Source organism: Cyprinodon variegatus, unplaced genomic scaffold (assembly GCF_000732505.1).
Source record: "Cyprinodon variegatus isolate N-32 unplaced genomic scaffold, C_variegatus-1.0 Scaffold829, whole genome shotgun sequence".
Taxonomy (NCBI): Eukaryota; Metazoa; Chordata; class Actinopteri; order Cyprinodontiformes; family Cyprinodontidae; genus Cyprinodon; species Cyprinodon variegatus.
The window spans coordinates 346,387-372,672 of record NW_015151282.1 but is presented as its reverse complement, the minus strand read 5'-3'; the positions used below and the strand labels follow the sequence as shown (position 1 = coordinate 372,672).

Sequence of the window (26,286 nt, the reverse complement as noted above, 5' to 3'; positions counted from 1 at the left end):
AAACTAAACCATCTCTGGAGCTGATGCACATAAATACATTTAAATAGTGCATTTAGATTAAAGGGTTGGAGACCAAATTTATAAAAAAAAAAAAACAATAAATAAAATGCTGCAAAATACCTGCTGATTCTAGTTAGTGGTTTTAGACTTGGTTAAATGGTTGTTTTTTCTCGCTGTTAGTGGATAAATTTAATAGATAGATGTAGTCAGTCACCCGTTCCACACGTTCGCTCCTCATATTGTATGTTTTTCACTATCCGTTCTGTGTTAGTTGGCCCAAAAAACAACCGTCAAGCTGAAATGAGTCAAACCTTTACCTTTTTCCTTCCTCTGTGCAGTTTCACCCATAATAAAAGTTAAACATAAATCCCTGGGTACAACATTCATTAAAATTTAATTAACTTGCTTTTCACATCTATGCGTTTCCCATCTACGATTCAGTTATAACAAAGCTTTTTTTTATTTATTTTCTCCCCTCACTGACTTTTATCTTTCACTCAGCAGACCTTTTTAGACCGTTTCGGAGTCAATCATCCATTACCTTTTTCTGTACTTTAACAAAGGATAGTGTTTTTATTTATAAACAAAGTTATTGGCAGCACCATGAAGCATTTATCAGTCATTTAAAGGCTTTGTTAAACAAACCAGTTCAATTCTAATTCAAGACTATAGAATCCGGTCAGTGCATTCCACTAAGACCAGTTTAAATTTCCGATTAATTTAGTTCTAATTATAACACAGAACAATAAAACAGCGGAGGGTCGTGTTTGACCTCATCATGACTCATAGCTGCTTTTTTTGTTTGTTTTTTCAGCTCCAGGTACTTCTAATTAAAGAATAAGCATAAAGATTCCTAACTGATGTAATACAGATATTTTATTTGTCTTTAGATGCGTTTGGGATTTTATTAATGCAAGGAAATGTTACTTAACTGTTTCTTAATTCTTTTTCCTTTTTTGGATTTTGGGGTTATTACATTGCATCCTCACATATTTCTTTACTCCTTTCCTTTACCCTATCCAACCTGCCCTGCTCCCCTTTGACTTTCTAGCTCTGGTTTTTAGACATAACTTTTTACTCATTCATCCTCTCTCTCACCCCCATGCCTCTTTTCCTTCCTGTTATATAAGTCCAAGTTAATGTATTAACTGAGGTCTCTCTCGCTCTGTCTTGCTGACCAGTGTGATTCTGAGCCCTATCTGGACTGTGTTGAGGAGCTCTACTATACCGCGAGATCTAATCTGGTAGTACTCCCTCTGTCTCTCCCATTATTCGTCATCCGTCTATCTGTATATTAGCTGGCTCTTCCTTTTCTCCTCATAGTTTTTATCTATAAACTCCGTTTCCGCCTCTTTCGTCCGTTCCATGTTGTTCTCCATAATCTGTTATCAAAGGACAAGTCCTTGTCCTGCTTATGTTTGAGTTTCTTTGTTCTCCACGCTTTGCTCTTTCTTATTCTGTTCAGTCAGAATGCACTTTTTGCCACTGTTAGAAATGTTTTGACAGTACCTTGCAAAGCTGTTCATGCCACTTAAAGTTTTCCACATTTTTATTCACATTACAATCAAAAACCTTTAATGTTTTTGTTGAGGTTTTGTGTGATATTTCCAAACAACCTGATAGGTTAGCAGAATCACCTTCTGTTTCCATCAGCTTGGCTGATCTAGAAACTGAAACCTTTTGCCTTTTTTCTCTAAAGTAAATCATTTAGATATTATCAATCGGATTTTTTCTGGGCATGCCTGACTATCCACTGCAGCCAGCGTTTTTTTCTGATAGAGATGGGCGGTTTAGGGTTATATAATTAGTGTTGTTATCTTTAGCATTTTCCCTGCAGGTTAAGAAGTTAGGTTTGCTACCATCTGATCTAAATAACTAAGCCCAACAAGCTTTTTTCCCCAACTGTCGTTGCCACTTTGTCAAAGGTACATCTACAGTAATTCTCCTATCGGCAGATTTTCCCTCCAGAGCCGTGAATCTCTGCAGCTCATCCAGAGTAGACCTCTTGGTCTGATTAATGCTCCCCTCGCTCTTCCTTTAAGGAAAACATAATTATTAAATGATATTCAATGAGTCCTGTGACGTGTTCCCAGTGTGGGATATAATTTTTACCCTTTTCTTGCTTTTAGGGTTTTCACAATACAAAATTCTAAAATGTGATATTGAAACAATTTTTGATACTATAGGAATAAAAAAAAAAAAGCCAAGTAATTAAAGGTATAAAATTTTGTTTATTACCATTTAAAAACAGAATAATTTCTCTACAGAATCACAGATGCTAGTTAAATGAATGTGCAAAATAAATAATCAAAATTTGATGATATTTTAAGGTTGTTTCAGATGTTATTCTTTGATTGTGGAAATTATCAAGATATCTAAAATTAAGAATATGCAAAGTATGTAAACATTTTTTTTATTGATAACATGCCAAATTAGCATTGTATCCAGACGAATGTTTATACTTTTTAGGGTGCGAATACTTTTGTCAACCTTAATCGTTTTAAATTTCTCAACTTTTCACATTCAGCTGCTGTGATCATTGGTCTCCGTTATTCTGTTTAACTAATGCACCCCAGGGGACCTTTACAGAACAGATCCATTTATATTGATTAGCAAAGGAGGCTTAGCATCACTGCTTGATTTTCGTCTAAAGAAAGTTTAAAAATCGCCTTTCATGTTTTGTTTCCTCCTTTATGTTGGTCTGTGGCACAGAATCCCGAAAAATGTTGGAATTGATTTAGGTTTTTGGTTGCAGTGTGAGAAAAATGAGGAAAAGGCTTTGCGCCTTCTCACCATGACGGTTCATCCATCTGTGTTTCTCTCTTCTCCTCCTTCTGGCTGTCTTTGCTTCACTAACTGGTGCTTTAGGTGTTACTGTCAAATGGTTGCTGTTATTTTGGTTCTGTTGTCATGCTGTGTATAGAAAGTACATAAAAAAACATACAATTGTACAGAGGAAGGTTTGAGGTCAAATTCAAATGGTTAGCTGGAACTGGAAATAACTGGTAGCACCCTTATACGGTACTTTAGCTGAAACCATGTGTGTTTGTTGTGTTGAACTGTTTTTTTTTTTTTTTTTTTTTCACTAAATCTGATCTGTTTCTTTACAGTCTTTTATTTTCTGTGTCCTAACCTGACATTTGTTTTCTAACAGTCTGCTGTAGTTGACTACAACCACCCAAACTGTATTCTTCTATTTTCTTTATGTCATGTCCTTTCCTGTTGCATGCCTGTTTCTCTCTCTCTTTGTCTCGTTTGTGTGACACAATAACGCTGTTTGTGGCTTTACATAACAGATTTAAAGCCTGGCTTTTTATTTATGTTCAATGCACAGCAGTCGATGAAGGGGATTTAAAAATAAATCCTTTGACTGATGTTTACCAGCTTCCTGATGCTTCAACTGTCAGTTACTTTTTGTTATCTAGTACAGAACAAATCACTTCTTCTAAGCTTAAAAAAATTGAATTATAATTAAAATAGGTCCATAGTTATGTTATGCCAAATAAATAAAAAAGGAAAACCATTTAATTATGATAAAATACGGTTATATACTCCTAGCGTTCATCCTGATGGTGTTTAGCACCGGGCAAAGTGATGCGCTGTAACACACCTTCAATGTTATTTTGAATATCCACAGAGAGCTTTATTTCCTAACAAACTGAGCTAAAACAAAGCTTGAAACACCAAAAGAACAATAATACTTTCAGAAAAACTCAGTATGAAACCAGATTGAACTACTGGCATTTAGAGTTAAAGCATCCCATTACCTGACTTGGCATATTTAAAGTACTTTAAAATAGTCTTATATTTTAGTAAAGCACTTATCAGGTATCATCCATGTTGTATAAAAATCCTATATAAAGTTTTAGGAGCCTTTCTTATTTTTTACTAAAAAAACTAAAAATGTTTTTACTTCAGCTTATGGTATTCAGTAAATAGCCCTTAATATATGCAGAACGTCGATGGTGAAACTTTTTATGGAATCATATAAGGGCCATACTAATTAACTGATTTTATTTTAATTTTTTTTAATAATAATTCAATCAATAACCAGATGGCGAAAGGATCCTTTAAGATTTTTTTTTATAGAATTAAACCAGTTGAAAATAAAAACGTATCCACTTGTGGAGTCCTGAATAGAGCATATTGATAGACAAAAAAGTGGGGGGTTTTATCTTAAATGGAAAATATTTTTGGTATAATTACTGCTCTAAATGGGTTGCTCTATCAGCTAAAGGCATGTTTTAGAGTCTCTATAATCCATTTAACAATTAATAGATTACTAAATTAGTTGACGATTATTTAAATAATCGATTAATCCGATTAATTGTTTCAGCCTTAGTCATAATATAACAATACGTCATAATTTTAGGCCAGATTAACTGCTTAGTTGTCATGCGGACCCCAGTGTCCTCATGGAACATGTTTCTGACTTCTAAGCATCATAGTTCTACTTTTTAATAGCCACAAACCGATTAGCAGTTGAACCAATTGGACTGCTCATTGAGAGAATTAAAGTGAATTAAATTAACCTTTACAAAGACAACAAAGCTTTTGCATCTTCTTAAAAGGGTTCAAGAACAGCATCTAATTTGGGTAACCCTTTCTTTTTTTTTTAATTAGGCATGATTTTATATTATCGGACTGATGGTTAAAAGGTTTATTACCAGAGTAAATAAGTATTTTAATAAGAACTCTAACAAGAAAGAGCAATCTTCCCCGTGTTTGCTTCAGCTGCTGTTTAGTTGAGCTAATGTTAGTCCTTGAAAACTCTATCAAACTTTTTTCTCATGAAATCAACTTTATTTTTGTAATATTAATGTTATTTCCACATCATGCCACAGTATTACAGCTTTATTCTTAGAATTATTATTTTGACCTTTATTCTCGCAATTAAAAAAGAATGTAACGCCTTAATACTCAATTATTTAGCATTTGCCCTTTTGTTAAGTGCATCATCGAAATGTTTTTTAGCAATTCGCAATCTATTTTACTTTATTATAAACTGCTGTAGTCCATATTTAGAAATTAAAAAATGTATCTCTACAGCTTAAATTGGTCCTTTTTTTGTAATGATTTTAGTATTATTTATTAGTTGGGATTTATTTGTTTTTTTATTGGAAGGATAAAAAAAATAAATCCCAAATGTTTAGGCTGAGTTTCTCAAAAATCTGAGGCTTCAAACCTTCCATATCCAAGCTGTTTGTCCTCCAGGAGGCCTAGAAGAAGCAGCGCTGCTACCGCCGCTTTTTACAAGTTTTTCTGTTGTTTTGTTTTTCATAAGGAAACAAGCAATATGTAGTAAAGAAGTATGATTTCTTTCTTTTAGGACTTGCATTTGGAGTATGGCCATGATTCACCAAGTCTGCTTGGAGGAAACAAGTAAGAAATTATTTTTGTTCTCTAGCTTTTTTGTTTTTAACCTTTCTATACATTATTTAGTCTTTCATCCATAGACTAGTCAAAACATTAAGATTAGGGAGTCTGGATTATTCCTTAGCTTAATCTACACCCTTGACCTTTGTACTTCTAAGGTTCATGGATTTAAAGATCTCCGTCCCTCTCATATTGGTAAAGAGGAGAAGTTTCTGATTAATAGAATAAAAGTTGGTCTTGGTGTCTCGCTATAAAGACAGGCTGCTGTATTTTGGACTAGCTGCAGGCAGATCTGGAACACACAGATCTATTATCGCACACTCTTAACTCTTTGTGGTTTCTATCTGTGTGTCAAACAGGAGTCTTCTGAAGTCTGTCGAGGAGGAGCTTCAGCAGAGGTAAGTCAGCTCCGGTCAAACCGAACTGTGTTTTAACTGCATCCAATCATCAGCCAATCATTTAACAGCAGCACTAATTATGCCAATAACAGGCGACTAATGCTGTCATAGTAGTGACTTCAGGCTGTCACAGCTTTCACCTTCTAGGTTCTTCTTTCCCGGTTTTTTTCCCTCTTTGGCTTGCTTTCTGCTTCGAATTGAAAACGCTGAGCTTCTTAGGAGCTTCTTGCAGAGAGCATGGCTCACACACACACACACACACACACCCCACACACTCATTCAATACATACATTGAGAAAAACATTTAAACAAAAAAACTGACTTAATTCAGCCAAACAATACAGGCAAATCCCTGCAGAAATTCCAATTTGCCTACGGTATATGATGATTATTGATGTCTATGTGTTTGTCGACCGTCTGAGAGGTCGTCCTGTTAAAAGTAAGCTCCAGGTTTCTAGTTGATGCTTGGTTTTTGTCTGTTTTCTTTCCTTTTGGGACCTGCAGGAGAAAACGGTGCCTCTGGCAGCCTTTAAAATATTTACATGTTTACTGCATCTTTGAAAAAAATCTGTTTTTCTTGTTTGGAGCTTGATAATTCCATCATTTTGTCTCACTTTATTGTATTATGCTTCAGGTTAATCCTTATATGTAGGGATATTTAGGCTTTTATGGCCTTTATTACGAAAAATCAGCCTATAAAAATATATATTTATACTATTTAAACAGTAGGAAAGCATTACATAAAAACAAAACTAGCATCTTTATAAAGATGCAGTTCAAGTAGAAGTCATTCATTATCTATATAATAAATCTGGAAAGAGTTGTTACATTCCTAGGAGAGAACAGTCAGCTAGCAGGAAGTTTGGCCACATGTCCTATCTAACAGTGGAGAAGACATTTAGACCGTTTTCCAACATGTTTTCCTTCTAAATGAAGCTTTATTCTTTTGGACATCAGCGGATATTAAGCAATGAAAGAAATCAAAAGATTATGTTTACATGTACATCTGTACTGGGCAGGAATCCAGCTGAGAGACATTTCAGGAACTCAAAAAACAACAGTTTTATTATTTAGCTTTTTGCATTTTTCTGTTTGCAGGAAAAATATTTCAGAAATCAGATAACCTGAATTCTGACTAAAATCCTATTTCTGTGTGACCCGATTAGAATTAGGCTATTTTATTATTCTTCTTCCCAAATTCATGTACAGTAAGGCTCAGAGCAGGTTAAAAAGTTTAGTAATCAACATTTTAGGACTTTAAAAATGGTTGTGACAAACAGTAGTTAGAATTGTATTTTATTGATAAGAATTCCTGTACTGTCAGATGTGAATAAAGTTGTTGGCACCTCTTCAAATATTTGTCCAAAATAAGAATCTTAAACAATACTTATCTTTTATTGCTTTAATAGTACCTCATTAAAATCTGTTTGCATTTATTTATTTTTTTCAAGTATTTCTGTTCACCTGAAAAAATAAAATTTATATTAATTATGTTATAATTGTCAATACTCCTTGAAATCATTCTTAAATACATTCAATTAAATAATTGTTTTTATCTAGCAACCATTAGACGCTAATGTGATACCAGTCAGTTGTTTGGGGAGAATATAATATATAATATAATATAAACTTCCCAGAGCGTTTAACTGGATTCATCTGGTTCGGTCAGATAAAACTGAGCTCGAGCTTTTCGGCAATAAACGCAGCAGGTGAGATTGGCCCAAAAAATACAACAAGTTTGCAGAAATGCATGCATCAAAATGCCGCCATGGTAGAGACACGATAGAAGATCTGTGATGCTGTGGGTCTGTTTCTCTTTTAAAAGCCTCTTGGAACCTTGTTAGAGTGTGTAGAATCAGGTAAATTTTAAGGTACAGGTAAAGAACATTTAAGATGAAGATCTGCCAGTAAATTTCCATCATTAGTTCCTGCAGCAGAAAAAGTGATTCAAAACATGTTTGCAAATTTCCTCAGAAGTTTTTTTTTTTTTATTATTGTTTTTGTGAAACACCACATAAGTTTCATTTATCTCCAGATTGTTTCTATTCATCTTTAGCAGATGTGCCAACAAATTTATCTGCATGTGAGGAGGCAGGTTATCAAAATGATCCAATAAGAGGAAATAAGAGTTCTGTTAATGACGGACCAGGTAACAAGAAGTAGATTGTAGCTTGTGAAGAAGTGTCAGGATTTTATTTAACCTGAAGGGTTTCTGTGTTGTTTTTGTTGGACTTTGACGCTTCAGTCCTTTTAGTCTTTGAATATAAGAGATAGTTTATGAACCGAGCTTTACTCAGCTCTCCCTCCCCTCCCTTTGCCTTGATCCCGTTTCCTCCCTCTCCTTCTGTTGTCATCTCCCATCCTTATTTGCTTGCCCCCCCCCATTACTCTCTTCCCACCGTGACAAAAATCTACCCCTCCTTCTTCCTCCCTTCCAATTGTCCCCTCCTGTCTTCCCCTCCTCTCCCAGGGGCCATGTTGCACACTTAGGGGATGATGAGGATGATGATGGTGCAGATGATGATGATGAAACTCAGACTCAGTAAGTTCCCTCTCAGTCTCAGAAACTGGAAGCCTTCTTCTGCTCGTCTCCACATCTTTTGATGCTCAGCCTCTCTGTTAACAAAGGCGATAAAGATGAGTGTGAGACGGCAGCAAGGAGGAAGGCTTCTCGTCCTTTTCCACAGTTTCATCCACATATCTCTATGCAGCACAAACCACCATCATGCCGCCACTGTTTGTGTGTGTTTTTCATGCTGCTTCTGCTGCCTGATGTGAAGTTTTAAAGCTACCGATACTTACTGTAAAGCTTCAGTTTCACAGAGAGACCCATAAACCAGATTATTAGGGCAAGGCTAGAGAATGTTCTTTTTTTTTTAAATAAAGTCATAACATTACGAGAAAGAATTCGTAACATTAAGAGGATGAATTCGTAACATTACGAGAATGAAGTCGTAACATTAGGAGAATGAAGTCGTAACATTAGGAGAATGAAGTCGTAACATTAGGAGAATGAAGTTGTAACATTAAGAGAATGAAGTCGTAACGTTACTAGAATGAAGTCGTAACGTTACTAGAATGAAGTCGTAACGTTACTAGAATGAAGTCATAACGTCACTAGAATGAAGTCGTAACGTCACTAGAATGAAGTCGTAACGTCACTAGAATGAAGTTGTAACATTAAGAGAATGAAGTCGTAACATTAGGAGAACGAAGTCGTAACATTAGGAGAATGAAGTCATCATACCACAACCTGTTTCAGAAAGAAAGCTTCGAGCTCCGACCAGCACCACCAAACAGCAACCTGAGTCCACTTTGACATTCTGCTTAATTTCATTCTGGTTTGCAAAAAGATTTCCTCATTTGTCAAACCGATGCCTAAGTATAACTTCACATGATGCTCGAGATTGCTCGTTTTAGGGAAGAAAGTGCTGTTTGTAAGAGTTGTCATAAAACACAAATAGTTTTTCGTAATTTTAGGACTTTATTCTCTTAATATTACGACTTTATTCTCGTAATTTTATAACTATTCTTGTTGTGACATTTTTCTCATAATAATACAACTTTATTCTCGAAATTTTACGACTTTATTCTCGGAATTTTACGACTTTATTCTTGTAATTTACAACATTATACTGGAAATGGATAAAAATATCTCTAGCCTGGCCCTAATACTCTGTCGTACCTTTAACCTTTAAGTTTAAAAGAAGTAATGATTATTTGGAGCTTCTTTGTAATAGAAAGTAAATAAATCATGGCCTTCAAATCACTTTTTTAAAATAGAAATGTGATGTGAATTTTTTTTTTCAGCCCATTTGACTGATAGCAAATGAAATCTGTTACAAATAGGTTCTTTTTAGAAGCCAGCAGGTTAGTTAATAGAATCCACTTAATTTAGCTCATTATTAGCATCAACACAGTTGTCCTTTAGGTGCCTCAGAGTTTGTTAAAGAGAATTACTGAACAAACAGCTTTATGAAAACTGAGGAAAGCAGCAGTTTTGAAGACATTTAAAACAGGGTTAGCTTATAAAACAACATCCAAGCTTTTCTAGGTTTTATGCTTGATATTTATTCTTTTAACTTTTATTATTTTCTTTTATTTATTTATTTATTTATTTTTTACAATTGTAGCACTAAGATACGTATACATAAAATACATTATAAGCTTTCATTACCACCAACTGCATGGCTTTAACCTCCCATCTTTGATTTACAGCCTCCCTCTCTCCCCCATACTGCCCATAGCATACACCGTTTCTGTATTTAAATAAGGCACTTACAATTGATAAAGGTGATATATTTTCACCCGTTAGCTTTCTAGCTTAATGGTAATATGGCTGCTAACTGCATTTCTAAAAAAAAAAAATGTTATCTTTTCAAATGCAATGTAGTGCTATTTATCTGGAACCTTCGAAGACCAGGCCCTAAATGTCCAAAGCTGGATGAGACTTGCCTCAAAAGAGTTTAACCGCATTGAAAGGTGGTTCTATAGAGGATTCAGTCAAATGAGCTCAAAACAAAATCACTTTTTTTGTAGACTCTTATCTGTAAAGCAGAATGGTGAAAATCATACATACCTGTTCTACTTAACTGAAGTTTTTAGTTTTAATCTGGCAGGCTGAAAATGCTTGAGTAGCATTTTTTTCCAAAGGGAAGCTTAATTCCTGTAGTAGCATTAAAGTTTCACTCAAAGCAACATGGGATAATAGTTAAGTTTCATTTCTTTTCTATGTTCCTTGTGATGTATTCTTCCTGCCATTGTTCTGTTCTCCGCATGCATCACTCTCTGTGTGCTGCCCTGCTCTATAAGTCTGTGTGTTCACTCCAACATCTGTTTTCTCCTCCTGCTAGAGTGAAACAGCATAGATTTCCCACTTGCATGCATCTTCCATATTAATGTTGTAAGCCAAGATTTACATTGTCATCAAAACAAGTTAAAACCTGGACAATTTAGTACAAATACAGACAATTCTATTCAATGCCAGGTAAAACTCTGAGGTTTAGTTTATTTATGTGACAGTCACTGACCGCCACTGATCCTGCATGTGATGAAAGTGGAAAGGAATGACTCTCACCAGAAGGTGTTTCTGTGGAAATCTGCATAATATGAAGGCTGCAATAACAGCCCAGATTAAGAGATTTTTCATTCCAATTTTTTAAAAAATAACATATTTTCTAATGACAAGCTAAGAAGGACAGATCAGAAAATGATACCGGCATTTTTAATTAATAGAAAATTAGGCGACAAATTAAGGTAAAAATGTAATATTTTTGCTATCTTTTGTTCTGTAGATATAAAAGTTAAACTGTAACATACAAAAACAAAGTATGGAGGAGTTTAGAGTCATTCTATAGATTCTCTTTACTAACTCTCACACATCTGGATGTCATCATATTTCTGTTTGTTTTACTAATTAGCCATCTTTTTAAATCTACAGCAAATCCAGCACTATTAAGAGGCCAAAGGAGCCCCCTCCCCTCCCTCCAAAGGTAGAAGTACTGACCTTTTTCAGTCACTGGTAACTAAATATTTTTTCAAGTAAAAAAAAAAATTAATATTTTGCTTTTTATCAACTCCAGCCAAAGTCTATCAGCTCCTCCCAGCAGCCCCCTCAGCAGAAAAATGACGAGAGCCAATTACACCACGAGGACGACGCAGGAGGAGGGGGAACCATCAAGCGCTGCCCGAGCTCAGAGGCTCCGAGCCCCGCCAAGCCGTCCTCCAGCGTCCCCCCACGGCCTCCGCCCCCGAAGCTGCCGCCCCACCGCCGCAGCAGCCTAGGTAACGACAGCCCGAAGCGAAAAGACGTGGGAAACTCTACCCCAGAGGAGGATGATGATGGGAGCTTTAGGCATTTCTGGGAATGGCTCCACACGCCTCACACAGAGGAGGAGCTGGAGGAGGCTTGGGAGGTGCTGAAGGAGGTGAAAGAGGAGCAGGAAAAGGAAGAGAGTAAGAGCAGCTGATTGGTAGCTGGGTAGTGTCCACAGACCCTGTTGTTCCCATCGGTTATGTGGTCCCCCCCCCATTAGCCGGTTCTTTTTCCTGTAGACTAACTGATTTATCTGTTCCATGAGCACATTAACAACAAAACGCTTTTCAAATGGGTTTTTCTTTTTTTATTGATTTAAAGTTCCTTCTGTTCATCAGCTCCTGCTCAGTATTACTGTCTGTCCTTTCTAAGGTCTAATTATTTTCCTCTTTTATTTTTTCTTAATCCAATCAGTCAATCAGCTGTTACCCTGTTAGAGCCATAAACAAGAACAATTTGGACAAGAAATGTTTATGGCTCTAACACCCTTCCTCCCCCCCTAACTTCCAAGAAGGAAGAAGAGAGATTTTGAATTCGGAAATCTTTATTTTCCTGCGGAACTTTAGAAACAGAAAGATATTAATAGTTTTAAGGGGCTTTTTATAGTCAAGTATCTGATTCTTTGGATCGACCAGAAGAGTTTGGTGCGTCGTGTGTCGGAGATTTGCTTGATAGGGCATACTGTAAACTCAGTCTGTCATTAGTTCAAATATTTTAAAACTCAATTTTCATTTATATATGGATTTTGCGTCATAACCGACATAAAAGTTGTCTAATTGAGATTAGCTAGTAGAAGGAAATCTCAGTGTCCCCCCTTACTCTGATGCCTTCACATAAAATCTAGTGTATCAAATTGTAGCCTAAACTGAGTCTTTGTGTTTGTAAGTGATCTTAGCATAAATCCAAATACCTTCTGAACACCATCTCGTGCTTCATGGCATAAAAAGTGATGAAACGGCATCATTAAAAACAGAAAAACATCAGACGGATTCTGGTTGACCTCAGTGGAGAAGCACTCCAAAGAGCCTCGCTAACATCGGATTAGCTGCAGAAACTCGCACTGGAGGTGGAAGAATTTTATTTTAATTTTTTGTAGTATTACAAAAAATTAAAAATAAATCGTAATGACCCTAATAAAGGAGCACCCTGATTATAACACGACTCCATCTTTCCAGGAACAGTTTTTAGGATAAACCAAATTTATTTTGTTCTGTTTGTGCTAAGAATCTAATTGAAATAATATTTCATTGAAAGATTTGTGCAGTTACCAATTAAACAATAAGAAGTAAAACAAAAAAAAAAACAGTAATGAAACATTTCATTGAAATCTTGCAACACTTTAACTCATGCGTGAGGCTTTTACTCATGGACATCCTCAGCCTCACTGCGCCCGCTGTCACTCCTCGCCCTGCTGCTCTGCTATTTATCGATAAGCTTTTCTTTTGCCAATTGCATTTTTCCGGTCTTTTTGAACGCGTCATCTTCTTACATTGCATTCTTTGCTTCCAGACAGCAGTTTGTTGCCTCTGCTGCATTGACCACCATTATTTTAAAATCGGCAGCATAACTCTGCCTCAAACATCTGCAGACTTGTCTGACTTTTGATCCACTCCGTTCTGGGCAGCGACTCTCTATTTGTCGCGTTCTTGTCGCTTCTTCTCTTTTGTGATGGATAGATGACCCCAGCCACAGCCGCCCCCTGCTGTTGCATTAGTTTAGCGACCCGAGACAATTGTCAGCCTGTATAATTGGTTAGGCCCCATTTTTTTACATAGTTTATAACGAAAACAACCTCCTCTTATCTTTGGGCCAATACGGTGGGTTCACTCCTTACATTTTACCTCCAATTGCAACATTCTTTCGTCATTCACGCCATGCTCATGGTAAACCAAGGTGGTGGCAGGATCTTGCTGTGGGATTGGTTTTACAAAACAGAGTCGGGGAAGGCTGTTAAAAACTGATGGGGAGATGCTGGACAATACTGGAAGAAAACCCGTTTCTCCTTCCAGGAGGAAGACAGCCTTAAACAGACGCACAGAGCTAGGATGGAGTGAAACAGAATGAGGTCAGAGCCTTGATAGGAATGATAGGAATTCTTGGTTAAATCGATCTTCAGATTCTCAGAAACCAGTCTGACTGGGCACAAGCACATTTTTTTATTTGTTTTTAAGGGAACTGCCAACAAATTAAGTCTATAGATGTGAAAAGCTGGTAGAGATGTGTCCCTTGACAAATGAGAACAGGTTCACCCCTTTAAATATTCGATTCACTTAAAAAAAGTAGAAATTTTCAAGCTTTTCTTCATCGCTTTGATACGGTTTCCCAGAAATTCCCAATAAATCGTCCTCTAAACGTGTCTGCATTGTGAGATAAAGTTTAAGGGATATGAATCTTTTCGAAGGTACTGGATTTATCTCAGACTGGTGGTACACGCTTTTTGTTTTCCTGCCTTAAAAAGGGAAAACATGCTGAAGTATGAGTGTGTGGCTTCCTGTGTCACTGTGGACAGGATTTAGGGGTGACTGGACTGGTTGAAAACGACGGGTTTGGCCACAGCTGGTAGATTCCTTCTCACCATAGCCTCTGATAAAAGATCGGAAACGAGGCTTCGGAAATTTCCAAAAATGACTTTTCAAAACAACAGAGGAGGGAATAATCTCTGTGCTTTTCAGAGGCCCGCCTTATGTCTGAGCGGAGACATTGTCGCCACCAAAATAACTCTAAAACATTTGCTGCGCATAGCACTCCATTTTTATTTTTTTTGCCCACTTGCCCTCACTGATTTATTTCCACCCGTCCACACAGCCCTGACAGTACTTGAACCACACCCATTGAGGAGATCAGAAGTCTTTTGTCTTTTCATGCAGCTGTAATGCATCGTCTTGTCTGTGCAGTCGGCGCATTTACGCCCTCCATTGCTCATTGCATATATTTGATCCTCTGTATTCTTCCTGCTGGCCTGCTCCCACCCTCCTCTCCCCCTCTCTGCTCCAGAGACCTTTTTTTTTGTGCCTATAATTCCTTTGTCTTTGTGGGGTTAAATGATTCACACTATAACCAATAATGCATCTAAAACCCTCTTAGTCTTTATTGTTGATGGTGTTGTTTTAGGTAATGGACTTAACTCTCCTCACAATGGAGAGAGGGAAAGTGCAGGAGAGAGGCAGTCCACCATGCCTCCTAGTGTCCCTGTACGGAAAGACAAGAAGGATGTTCCGGTATGTAAGCTGGTGATTGATCCCACCTATACATCCTAGTTATGGGTTATCCATTTTAATGTGTGGCTTTTTATTTGTCCCAGAAGCCTATCAGTAACGGTCTTCCTCCAACACCTAAAGTTCATGTAAGTATCAGCGCCAACGTGTCACATTTGGGGTCAGAAAGCTGACAGTGAATGGTCTTTTAAGCAAGTAGATAAATTGATAAATTCTAGTCTTTGTTCCCTCTTTCTTTGTCTAATTGTTTCATCAGTCTGTCCATTTATCGTTCAGTTGTCCATCCATCTGTCTGCATCTTCTTCATAATCCCTCTGTGATCAACACATAAAGAACTCTGATATTTATAGTTGAAAATGAGTCGAAGCCCTGAAATAACCCTAGCATCAGGATAGAGCAAACCTGCTATTGATCTACTCTCCTGTCCGCAGATGGGAGCCTGTTTCTCCAAGGTGTTTAACGGCTGTCCGCTGAAGATCCACTGTGCCACGTCGTGGATCAACCCTGACACTAGAGGTAACCAACAGAAAAACAGGAAGTGCTGACGAGGGGCGTCTGAATCTCCACATCCATTTACCTGCGTTAAATGTATATATATATATTTATATATATATATCGTTTTTGTGTTTCAGATCAGTATTTAATATTCGGAGCTGAGGAGGGAATCTACACTTTAAACCTTAATGAGCTTCATGAGACGACGATGGAGCAGGTCAGACCCCAGATAACAAGCCGATGACTTTGGAACTCTCTTAACATTCACACCCAATAAATTCATGAACTTCTATTTATTTAAGAATAAAAGTGATGGACTGGTATAAAGTAATAAAGTATATTACACTTTTGCTGCTTCACAATTATATGTTTTTTTAACAAAATAATGTTTTTGTATTATTATATACGAGATGGGTTCTTGTAGACGAGGCTTGGGTGACTGATAAAAACCCCTGGAACCAGAACATGGTTACAGACCAGTTATTATCCTGTTATTACTGGATATAAATTTAACATTATTGGTTTTGGTTGTAGCTCTTCCCTCGGAGGTGTACGTGGTTGTATGTCATGAACAGCTGTCTCCTTTCTATATCTGGTGAGTTAAACTGCTCTCAAAGAAGTTGCTAATGTTGTCTTTTATTTTTGCTGTTTATTTTTTTTTCTATATAAAATATTATTTATTTTTCTCCTCTTATTAACCCTTGATGAATGGTGTCTAATTGCAGGAAAAGCCTCCCAGCTGTACTCCCACAGTCTGTCTGGGCTCTTTGAGCAGGCTAGACAGTTACAGAAGTTACCGGTATCCATTCCCACACACAAACTGCCTGATAAGATCATCCCAAGGTAACCCGAGTCAGGAAACGGTCAATTATTTACAGTCTCCGCTTTATTTCAAGCCATTTTTTCATTTTACTTTTCTTTTATAATCTACTTTTGTTGTGTTAAGTGAAATAATTTTACCACAAAAAAAGCAGCCAATTCAAAGTAAAGTTAGTTTTTTCACGTCTGTTTGTGTCATGTTATAGGAAGTTTGCTGTCTCCAATAAAATCCCAGACACTAAAGGATGCCAAAAGTGCTGCGTAGGTGAGTCTAAAGCTACCAGTTTTTTTCTTTCAATCATTTTGGGGTTAGTTGTATTGCTCTTAGGTGTGAGTAGCTTTGAGAGGATTGTTTTTTTGCTTTTGGTTTAAAGTCTGAATAGTTTCAGGCTTTAACTTCTGAATACAGGCGATAAAACATGACTGATGGTGTGTTTTTTGTTTTGTTTTTTTTTATTTCCCTGACAGTCCGTAACCCGTACACCGGCCATAAATACCTGTGTGGGGCCTTCCAGTCCAGTGTCATGCTGCTGGAGTGGGTGGAGTCCATGCAGAGGTTCATGCTCATCAAGGTTGGTTTAATTCTCTTCCACATTTAAAAGAATGACATTATTTTACTTATATAAATAGTATTTTTCCTTGTGTATCTAATAACAAAAATAAATATTCTTTATTGTCCCTCTGGATGTTCAGGTATCAGTGGGAAAGTGAAAAGGCAGATGAAAGCATTCATGTTTACACATCCCTAAAAAAAAAAAAAAAAAAATCCATAAAACATTTAAATAAAAACAGGAATCAAAAATTAAAATGGGAAAGGAAAATTTATTTGTATAGATTATTTCAATGGTAGAACTGTTAAATGTGCTATATAGAAATTCAGAGCGATAGAAAAAAGTGCATCGCCGTGATATAGAGGTAACACAATAGTTAAAATAATGATTTTTATAAAATTATTGATTTAATGAAAAGGAAATCTGAACTAAAAAAACCAAACTATCTAATAATGTTTTAAGGCACAATCAAAGGCCACTCTAAACAAAGTTGTTCTTCATCTTGATTTAAAGCAATTTAGCGCTTTTCTGGGATTTTCTCCATATTTTGTTCTCGTTTTGGTAGGCTAAGTATATTTGAGGACCTAAGGATAAAATGCCCAGTAAAGAAAAATCACAAAACACACACTGCCAATGTAAAATGTCATAAATTAAGCTTATTTACCCATAATTCTAGAAGGAAAACAACAGGATATGCGAATGGAATTAGTATGTTTACTCTTAATATAAGATAATTAGATAATATGCACTTGAAATTAGACAATGCAATTGTTTTTTCTTAGTTTAAATGTAAATCGTCTTGTTCCATTAGTAAAGCGTATCACTTACCTCTTCAATTCAAGAAAAAAGGCACTTATTTTAAGAAAGAATTACCTAATTAGAATTTATTTCTTTGCAGTGCACCTAATGTATACAGGTCAAAAGGACTTCTTAAAGTGGTTCCTTGAAAACTACGAATCCTTTTTTTTTCCAGGTCTGAATAAATTGAGGAAACAGTTCAATTTTTCAGTCTTTTTAAACCTACAATTTCCTAAAGGAAAAATATTCTAATCATAAGTAATGGATGTGCTGGTTTTAAGTGTAAAGTACCTTATCTTTGATTTCACATTTCAACTAGTGGTACGTCTTACAATGATACAATTTTATTGGCAATCAATTTCCCAATTATTATTTTTTGATTAATCAATTTATAATTTAAGTAGTACTTTAGAAAGTATTTTTAAAGAACTTAAATCAATCAGATTTTAGTAATGATTAATACCATTATCTTTCTTATCCCTAAATGCATGTTGATTCTAATCATTGTTGCTCTTTAGATTGAATCCTGAATGCATACATATGATTTTAATATTATTTTTTATTAAAACATTTTGAAATAGGTTGAAATGTGATTTTACTTAAAAAATCACTAACAATAGTTGTGTATGGAACAAAATAAAGGTGCTTTAATAAACCTACAGTTAGTGCAGGATACTCCTGCCCTCATATGATAAGCTGTGTTGAGAACAAACTGGTTTAGTCCAGAAAACAAAAAAGCTCTGTCATATTTCCGCATTACCAATCTATAATAATCACACTAATTACATTGCACAAGGCTACTATTTTAAGTAGTTTAAAGGGTTAATAGGTTGGCAAATGTCCAGAATTTCCAAATGTCTGTAATATGAAGATGAAAAAAATGTATTCATGTATCACCTGATACCAAACATCCCTAAAAGTTAAGACTTTTCCTTCAGTCCTGAATGTGATCCTGTACTAAAAGACTACGAGGAAGCCAAGCCACATCAACTAGATCAGTGTAGAAATCTCTGACCAACAGTGAATCCTGTTCCTCTGCAGAACATTGACTTCCCGCTGCCCTGTCCGTTGGAAGTCTTCGAGATGTTGGTGGTGCCAGAGCAAACCTATCCTCTGATCTGCGTGGCGGTCAGCAAAGGAACCGAACTCAACCAGGTGGTTCGATTCGGCACCGTCGACCCCAATGCTACCTCCTCCTGGTTTACAGAAGCAGGTTAGAACAGTGTGGCTGATTCTTCCACCTTTAAACGTCCGGTGACTAAAAGTGAATAAACACTGATCCTCTTCACAGACATGCCGCAGACGTGTGTGATCCACGTCACACAGCTGGAGCGAGACACTATTCTAGTCTGCCTAGACAGTGAGTGACACTAAATCTCAATCTTTTCAATTAGACCAAATGTAAACATTTTTATAATCCACAATCTATTCTTCTGTTTTTCTCTCAGGATGTATAAAAATAGTGAACCTGCAGGGCCGGCTAAAATCCAGCCGGAAGCTATCGGCTGAACTCACCTTTAACTTCCAGATCGAAGCGATAGGTAACAGAAGCTAGACGGACTGATATAGTCATTATCTTCATTATTTCTGACACAAATTGACGTCACAGAGATGTGAAAGAACAGGATTCCCTAATAAATGTGCAGATTTTTTCTAATCTATTTTTTATTGCACATAAAGAACAGAAATGAACCTTTTTTAACTCTTAAATGAAATAAAACAACAAAGGATATTAGGTTTTCTAGCTAAAGAGGAAACCTGCTAGCTATCTGCTAGCTATAGAGCCAAAGAGCCGTGTTAAACACTGACTGAATAAACAAAAAATGTTAGTCATTAATAAAAATTAGACGCATTAAAACGCCTTAACACACAAAAGCCTTTCCAGTATATTTCGTTTTTTGCTAAGCATGTCTTCTATCATGTTAGAGACGTTTAGCTTTATGGCCTCCATATTTTGATAGTCGCATCGTCACCCTCCGAGCACAGCAGGGAAGGTAAGCTGCTCTGCAATGCAGCGCAGCTAAATGGGCGCTATTTAGGTGATTACCTAATCCAGTTATTATTATATTTACAAACGGAACTGCATAAAGTGCATTCCTCATCAAATACCAATGAGGTATTTGCAAAAGAAGGCTTAAGAATTAAAAGCAGCACCCTCTAGTGGGCGGTGGTAACATTACGATAATGTACTTAATTTCTTAAAAGGCAATTATCAATTAATGTTATGGTGTCATTTTAATCTAATATACAATTAATTGACAATTTTCAGGCAATTTTTTTTTTTTTTGCATCCCTAACTCAGTCCAAATCTGGTCTAAGCAACATTTTTCCAGAGTTTCTGGTCTTTATGTACGTTCTAGCAAACCTCAGTCAGGCCTCATGTTTTTCCATACAGACCAAAGGCATCTCCTTGTGCTCCTGTCTCGACCGTTAAACAAATGCAGTCGGTGTTGATCAAAAATATTGAGAGTCTGCTGTCCCATGATAACATTAGCGAGTTTGTTTTCTATTATGGGTGTAAATGACATCCATCATGGCGTTTCAATTCAGTATCAATTTCCTGACCCAACTATTCGATTATTTTTAATACTCAAGAATACACCACGATTTGATTTGATTAATTGTTTTTTTTTTTTTTTTTTCCCTTACAGACTAGTCAATGTTTGAAATTTAAAATAAATAAATGAAAGCTGTAATATCGTTATGCCTTTTATTTGAGAAACAACAGCAAATAACAGAGGTAGCAAAGTTGTACTCCACCTAGGCCTATGAAAACCTCATTCACTGAAAAATAATAAAGCCCCTGTGTTATAGATACTGAAAGGCCTTGCATCAAAAAATACTGCAAGCAGAAAGAGGGTAGCGGCTAAAAGAAGTGAGGTAGGAAGGCAAAATAGGTTTAGCGCCACCGCAGCACAGGAGTCAGAATTACGTCCAGGAGCAGATGGATAAAAAAAAAAAAAGCCCGGAGGAAAAAAACATTAATCGATATTCTTGCAGACGTGTCGATGCATCTTATCGTCGGCTGTTGGATCGATGCATCGATACAAAACGATTATTATTTACACCCCTATTTTCTATACACTCCTTCAATAAGACTTCTTAAATGACCAGACTCAGGAGCCTCTACAGGCTTCCCTCTGAAGGCACCCGGCAGGTCATTAGATTTAACAGTGATGTTAATTCATTTCAGCACTTAGTATTGTTAATCGTCTTAAGTTTAACCATTTTTTTTATTTTTAAATAAATATCCAGGATGTCCTAAATCCTTCCTCAGAAGAAATTACATTTAAAAGCACATTTTTGAGGTGTTTTCTTCATTTTTTTACCTGATAGTTTTGCTTTTATTTTTCATTGTTGTTAAAATTGTCTTCATGTCCAGATAGGATATGATTGAAACATGTTTGGGTTCGTTGTTGATAATAGGATAAATAAATGTTTTATTTCTTTCCATAGTTTGTCTTCAGGACAGTGTACTGGCCTTCTGGAGACATGGCATGCAGGGTCGGAGCTTTAAGACCAACGAGGTTAGTTTGATCCTTTTTAAGTAAAAGCAATTCCCTCTCCATCTGATCTTTATATTGTGATGATCTCAGCTGTACTGCTAGCTACGGGAGGCTTAGTGCTTCTTCTGTTTTGGTTTTAAACACCTTTATCTACATGTTAATGATGGGAAGTCTGTATTTCGTAGATCTGGTATTGTTATGGTATTCTCGGCTGATTTCTCTGGATATATGGTGTCAGATTATTATACTGAGAAAATAAGAATATCTAGGATTAGTTGCATCCTTATCACTTAAAAGGAAAGAAACATTAGCGGTAACAGCAAGGCATCTTATCTTGGGGTGTTTACCCAGCCACTGGGTTTTAACCTGCTGTCGGAGGAGTGTTTAAAAACTGAATCATTAAAGAATTAGCAGGTCGTATTGGTTTGAAAAATTCAAGAGAACAGAGTCATAAAGAGTCTTTTTTTAATCTTGTTTTAACCTGTTGATTTTTTTTTTTTTAAGATCACACAAGAAATCTGCGACAACACACGCATCTTCAGACTACTGGGATCTGACAGGTGAGGGATGCGTGAATCTCTGTTTTTATGGTACAAAGACAAAGTTTAATGCCTTTCGTTAGGATTTTATGTAAAAGTATTGATTATATTTTTATTCACCCTCCTTTACTCTAATCCCCCTAAATATATAAAAGTTGTCTCAGTGAATCCCTTCTGTATTAAACTGACTCCACCCTCAGCATTGCTTATTGATGACCTGAGCAAAAGGCTTCATCAAGACGAAGGAAACAAAGCAGATCATCTGGGATGCGAGGATATGATCCAAAATTCAGAAAGAAAACAACTTAATGTCCCAACAAGCCATAGACTGGACACAGGAAGCATGTAGAAAGAGCTCTAGTGCGGTGAGACTTACAGGCAAAACGTCCCCAACCTTACAGGGATACGGTGGTGGCAGTATCATACTGCGGGTTGGGTTTTTTTCTTCAGCCGGAACAGGGAGAGGATAACGTGTCAAAAAGTAAAACTATTTTGTAGGGCGCAGCTTTTAAGTTAGTTTTATCTATCAAACTATCTGTATGTATCACAACAAAAGGTAAGGGGATGAAAACACAGCTCCAAAGACTAAACCGTCGTCATCTGCTGATTGTTTAAAGAACTGCAAACAAATTGTTGTTCAACCATAATAATTTCAGTGTAAAAACAGCTTCTGACTTCACATCCACACACTCACACCCTCTGTTAACATCCTTTCTTATCTGTGAAGACGTGCTGATTGTAGAGACCCAGAGTCTGAGGACAGAGACCTCGCTCTGCGCAGGTACAAACGCTGCTCAACGTCCAAAAGCGGCTTTTTTACTCTCACCCTGTTTTCTTTTCTGGGTTCCTAACAAGTTCTTCTAAATGTTGTGGCCCATTCTGGTGTCTGATCCTCTGAGTCAGACTGAGGGATCATTGTGACAGTTCCAGTCTTTCGCTCTGTGTGAGGTTTTCCTCAGGGTTAACAGGATTATATTGCATAATCTCTACACCACTAGTATTTTTCTTTCCAAATAACCTGCTTAAACCATGGGTTTCCTACTTACCATGAATTTTGCTGCTTTAAACCCTGGGTCTTTTATCATCCCTTCCTTATTTGTTTTACTATTATCTTGCATACATGTGGGGAATCCAACTGCTGAGCTTTTCTTTTCGATTTTCACTAAGCTGCCATTCTTTTCAGGGTGGTCGTGTTGGAGAGCCGGCCGACGGACAACCCCACAGCTCAAAGCAACCTCTACATCCTGGCGGGCCACGAAAACAGCTACTGAGTCCCACCTGAACACTAACACAGACAAGGGAGCATCAAAACCAAGTGGTAGTCGCATTCATCCCAGCACCGCAGCTAAACCCTAACCCCGCCTCGGCCTCCTGATAATGAGACCGCGTTGTCAAAGCAGATGTGGGTTTTGCAGCCTTTTAAAATGCACCAGTGTGTTGTATGGGAAAGGGGGGGGGTGGGTCTACTGTGTGCCCATGCAATGAGTCTAAAGAACTGGTCTGAAAGCAGTGAGAGTTCTCCATCCAACCTTTCCCTACAGTTGACTCCTGGCGTATAAAAGCATCCAGATACACACCAACGCTATGCTAGTTGTTATACTACTGCTGTTTGTGCTGAAGCTTCATAGAAGGGCCTCCGTGCCCCAGAAAAACCCCCTTCCCATCTGTCCTTTGACCTAGTTTTCTGTCTCCCCGCCTTTTTTTTTTTTTAACTGTCCCTTTATTTATTGTGGCATGACGTAACGTAATTAACCAGGATTGGCTTTCTTTGTTTGCCGTAAAATGTTTTTTTTTTTTATGAGAAACAAAGGAAGATGTGCCACTTTGGCTTAGATTTAATCCCAGTTCCCCAACACTACACCACACAAGTGCTTATTAAACCTTTATTTAATTTTTGTAAATACATTTTTTTTTTTTATCGTTGACAAAGATGAACACTAGTAAAAAAAGAAGGTCTGGTTGTGTGTATAGATGTGTGAATAGCTGCTCTGTGGAACTGGAGACTCAAAGAGGTCATGATGTTCGGGTCTCCTTGGTGCGGCTTTAGTGATCAGACTTTCCCCTTAAAAAAAAAAAGGTTTGCTCTATCAGATCCTGACAAATGAAAATGGGTTGCAATGGTTTTAGCTCGTTCTCCTGCAGCATGCATCGCCATTTCCTGCCCCGTCACCCAGAGTCCTGTTCTTATACGTTTCAGCACCACTCCCTTCAACTTTTCTTTTAAACGCTGTTTTATTCTAAATTGTTTGTCTTTTTTGATGTTTTTTTTTTTTTTTTATCTCTGTTGAACCACTGGTATCTAAAATTTGCACAAGAAAAACGTCTTTCATAAACAAATGTGACGTCGTATTGGTATGTAACCATGTGTGTGTGAGACGTGTGCTTGGAGACGGCAGGTCACGCCTAAGAGCTCACCGGCTGTCTTTATCTGGCTGAGGTAACTTTGGAAGAGCAGCAATAAAAGAGCAACATAACAGATTCAGAATGGGATTTAGGTAGAAAAATGTCACTGGTTTCTTGCGACGGAAGCCTAAAAAAATAGCGTCCTTTTTTGCCAATCAAACAACTTACTGATCCTTTTTCCATCCTGTTCTATTCAGACGCATTGATCTTTCTAAAGAAAATATCCATGGCTGAAGTCTGCCGCAGTTAAAAAGTAATTATGTTTAGAGACGCCAATTAATACATTTAAATTAACTGGATGTACCGCATAAAATCAATGTGAATTCTCCTTTAGGCATAGATAATCCTAATTAATGTATGTGGGTTAAAAATATATATCTTTCAACTTCAAAACCACAAAAAATGAATGTTTATCTTAATTTTTCTGCTTTTTTATTGAGAAAAAATCTTTAAAAAATCTCTCTGCTGCACACGGATGGTCAGCTGCCTGGAAAAGGTCTTTTAACGGTTCCCTCACTTAGAAATAAACATTTGTTTGTTGGTTTAAAAAAAAACATTTGCCGTGATGCAAATCTAAAGGAGTGCTTTAGTTTGCTAAACCCCCAATCCAACGCATCCTGATAAAATGTAGAAACCTTTCCTCTGTCAAAATGAAAACATTTTTCACAAAAAGCACTTGATAAAGAGATTGATCTGCTGTCTATGCTGTATTTGATTATATAAAGATTATCTAACTAATAATATTTATTAGCAGCGGTAGGATTTGTGGCTTGGTTTTGAATGTGAACGTTTAGATCATGATTGGTGGTTTTAAATGTTTGAAACCGTTCAACAGCACAGCTTAGGAAAGTCTGACCGATTGAATCTCGAAAGATGATTTCTGTCCTATTAGGAAAAAAATCCCCATTAAATCAGTTCTACCTTTCTCATTATGCATTCTCCTTTATCAATCAGTTAAGTTTTTATCTTTCAGAAGCTCTCACAGGAAGATATTGGAATCAAACATACAATTTTTGTCCAATTCCAGCACTTTAAAGCGATATTTAAAAAGGTCTCATCATCAGCTGTGGCGATTTTAAACATCCGTATGCTTATTAGCAGAGAGGGCTTGGCTTTAACGCAACATTTCTTTGAGAACCCTCCCTAAATCAGGAAATAATTGCCCAGACTTTTTGTTAAATGCTTTACTTAGTTGCATTTCTTTTATCATCCCTGTCCAGTGGACATTAGAAACTCATCTTAAATGGGCTCTGCTGCCACCTGCTGGTGTGTTTCCACCATGCAGCTGATAAAATGTCAGAGGATTCAGTTACAACTCCTTTTAAAAAAATGAAATAGGAATGTTTTTTGCCCTTACTTCACTAGCATTGCAACATGCAGTCCATTTCTCTTAGACTGCTAATTTTAGGAAGGATTTATTCATCGTTCAAAGGAACCTGCGTTTTAATTAGATGTTGGAAAGCTTATTTTAACTGATTATTAAATAAATATCTATTATCATTAAGTTCCAATAACCGCAAACACTCATTGAAATGGTTTACCCTATATTTCTTGAACTTTATTAAGATTTAATTCTCAGTTCGATGTTGAGATATTTCTTTTACTTTTTAAGAAAAACCCTAAACAATACAATAAAAATAAATAATAAAAATCACTAGGGAGTTTATTTTATGTCAAATGATATATCTGTATATATAATATATATTTTTAAGTATATTGCTCGAACATGTTGGTTAACCTTGTGGCCATATTTAGATAGTCTACCTCGTGATTTATTTTAGATTTCAAGAAATAAAAGTCAGCTTCTGAATACAGCATTCAGCAGGTTTGTGTTAAAAAAATAATCAACATGTCTGAAACTCATTAGATTTTTCTCTCTACAAGGCTTTTTTAAAGCTGTTAAACTGCACGTTCTCAAAAATGATCACCTTTGAAAATGTTTTTCTTTTTCTAAATTTATTTTGGTGCACCTAATTTGTTGGATTTTGTAGAGGCCCAAGTGTTTTAACTTGACTAATCTCAATACGTCTTGTAGCTTGTTCTTCCTCTCTGCTTTTCATGACTTAACCATACAAATATAAGAAATTGTCCTTTATGCAATCTTTTTTTTTTTTCCCCTGATTACGTCATGCTGTTCTGGAAGTTCTGCCTTCTTATAGAGAACCCCTATAGATGCAGAAAAATGTTGAAAACTTGTCGCCTTCACTTGATTATCATGTAGAATTAGCCTCTTTTTTTTAAAGTTGTTTTTTTGGGTATCGGATGTGTGAATTCTCTGGGTGAAAGATGAGTGAAATAAATATCACAGCCTTGGGATTTGATGTGTAGAAGCGTCGCCCGTCTGCTGCTCTCAGCTGATCAGTGTTAAGTC

The 26,286-nt window shown here is 36.6% G+C and overlaps 1 protein-coding gene across 1 annotated transcript; it reads left to right on the top strand.

The window, feature by feature from the left end:
* Positions 1-1,181: 1,181 nt before the first annotated feature.
* On the top strand, positions 1,182-24,807 carry LOC107098989 (mitogen-activated protein kinase kinase kinase kinase 3-like; the record flags this gene model as incomplete). Its single annotated transcript, XM_015396905.1, has 21 exons — positions 1,182-1,244; positions 5,330-5,382; positions 5,736-5,774; positions 8,245-8,316; positions 11,215-11,266; positions 11,357-11,729; positions 14,701-14,807; positions 14,891-14,932; positions 15,236-15,320; positions 15,437-15,516; positions 15,834-15,894; positions 16,025-16,142; positions 16,325-16,383; positions 16,587-16,690; positions 18,509-18,680; positions 18,759-18,827; positions 18,916-19,008; positions 20,924-20,994; positions 21,478-21,533; positions 22,240-22,293; positions 22,696-24,807. Coding segments are annotated over 21 exons (1,911 nt in total), but the record flags the coding sequence as incomplete, so codon positions are not given.
* Between the last annotated feature and the right edge of the window lie 1,479 nt (positions 24,808-26,286).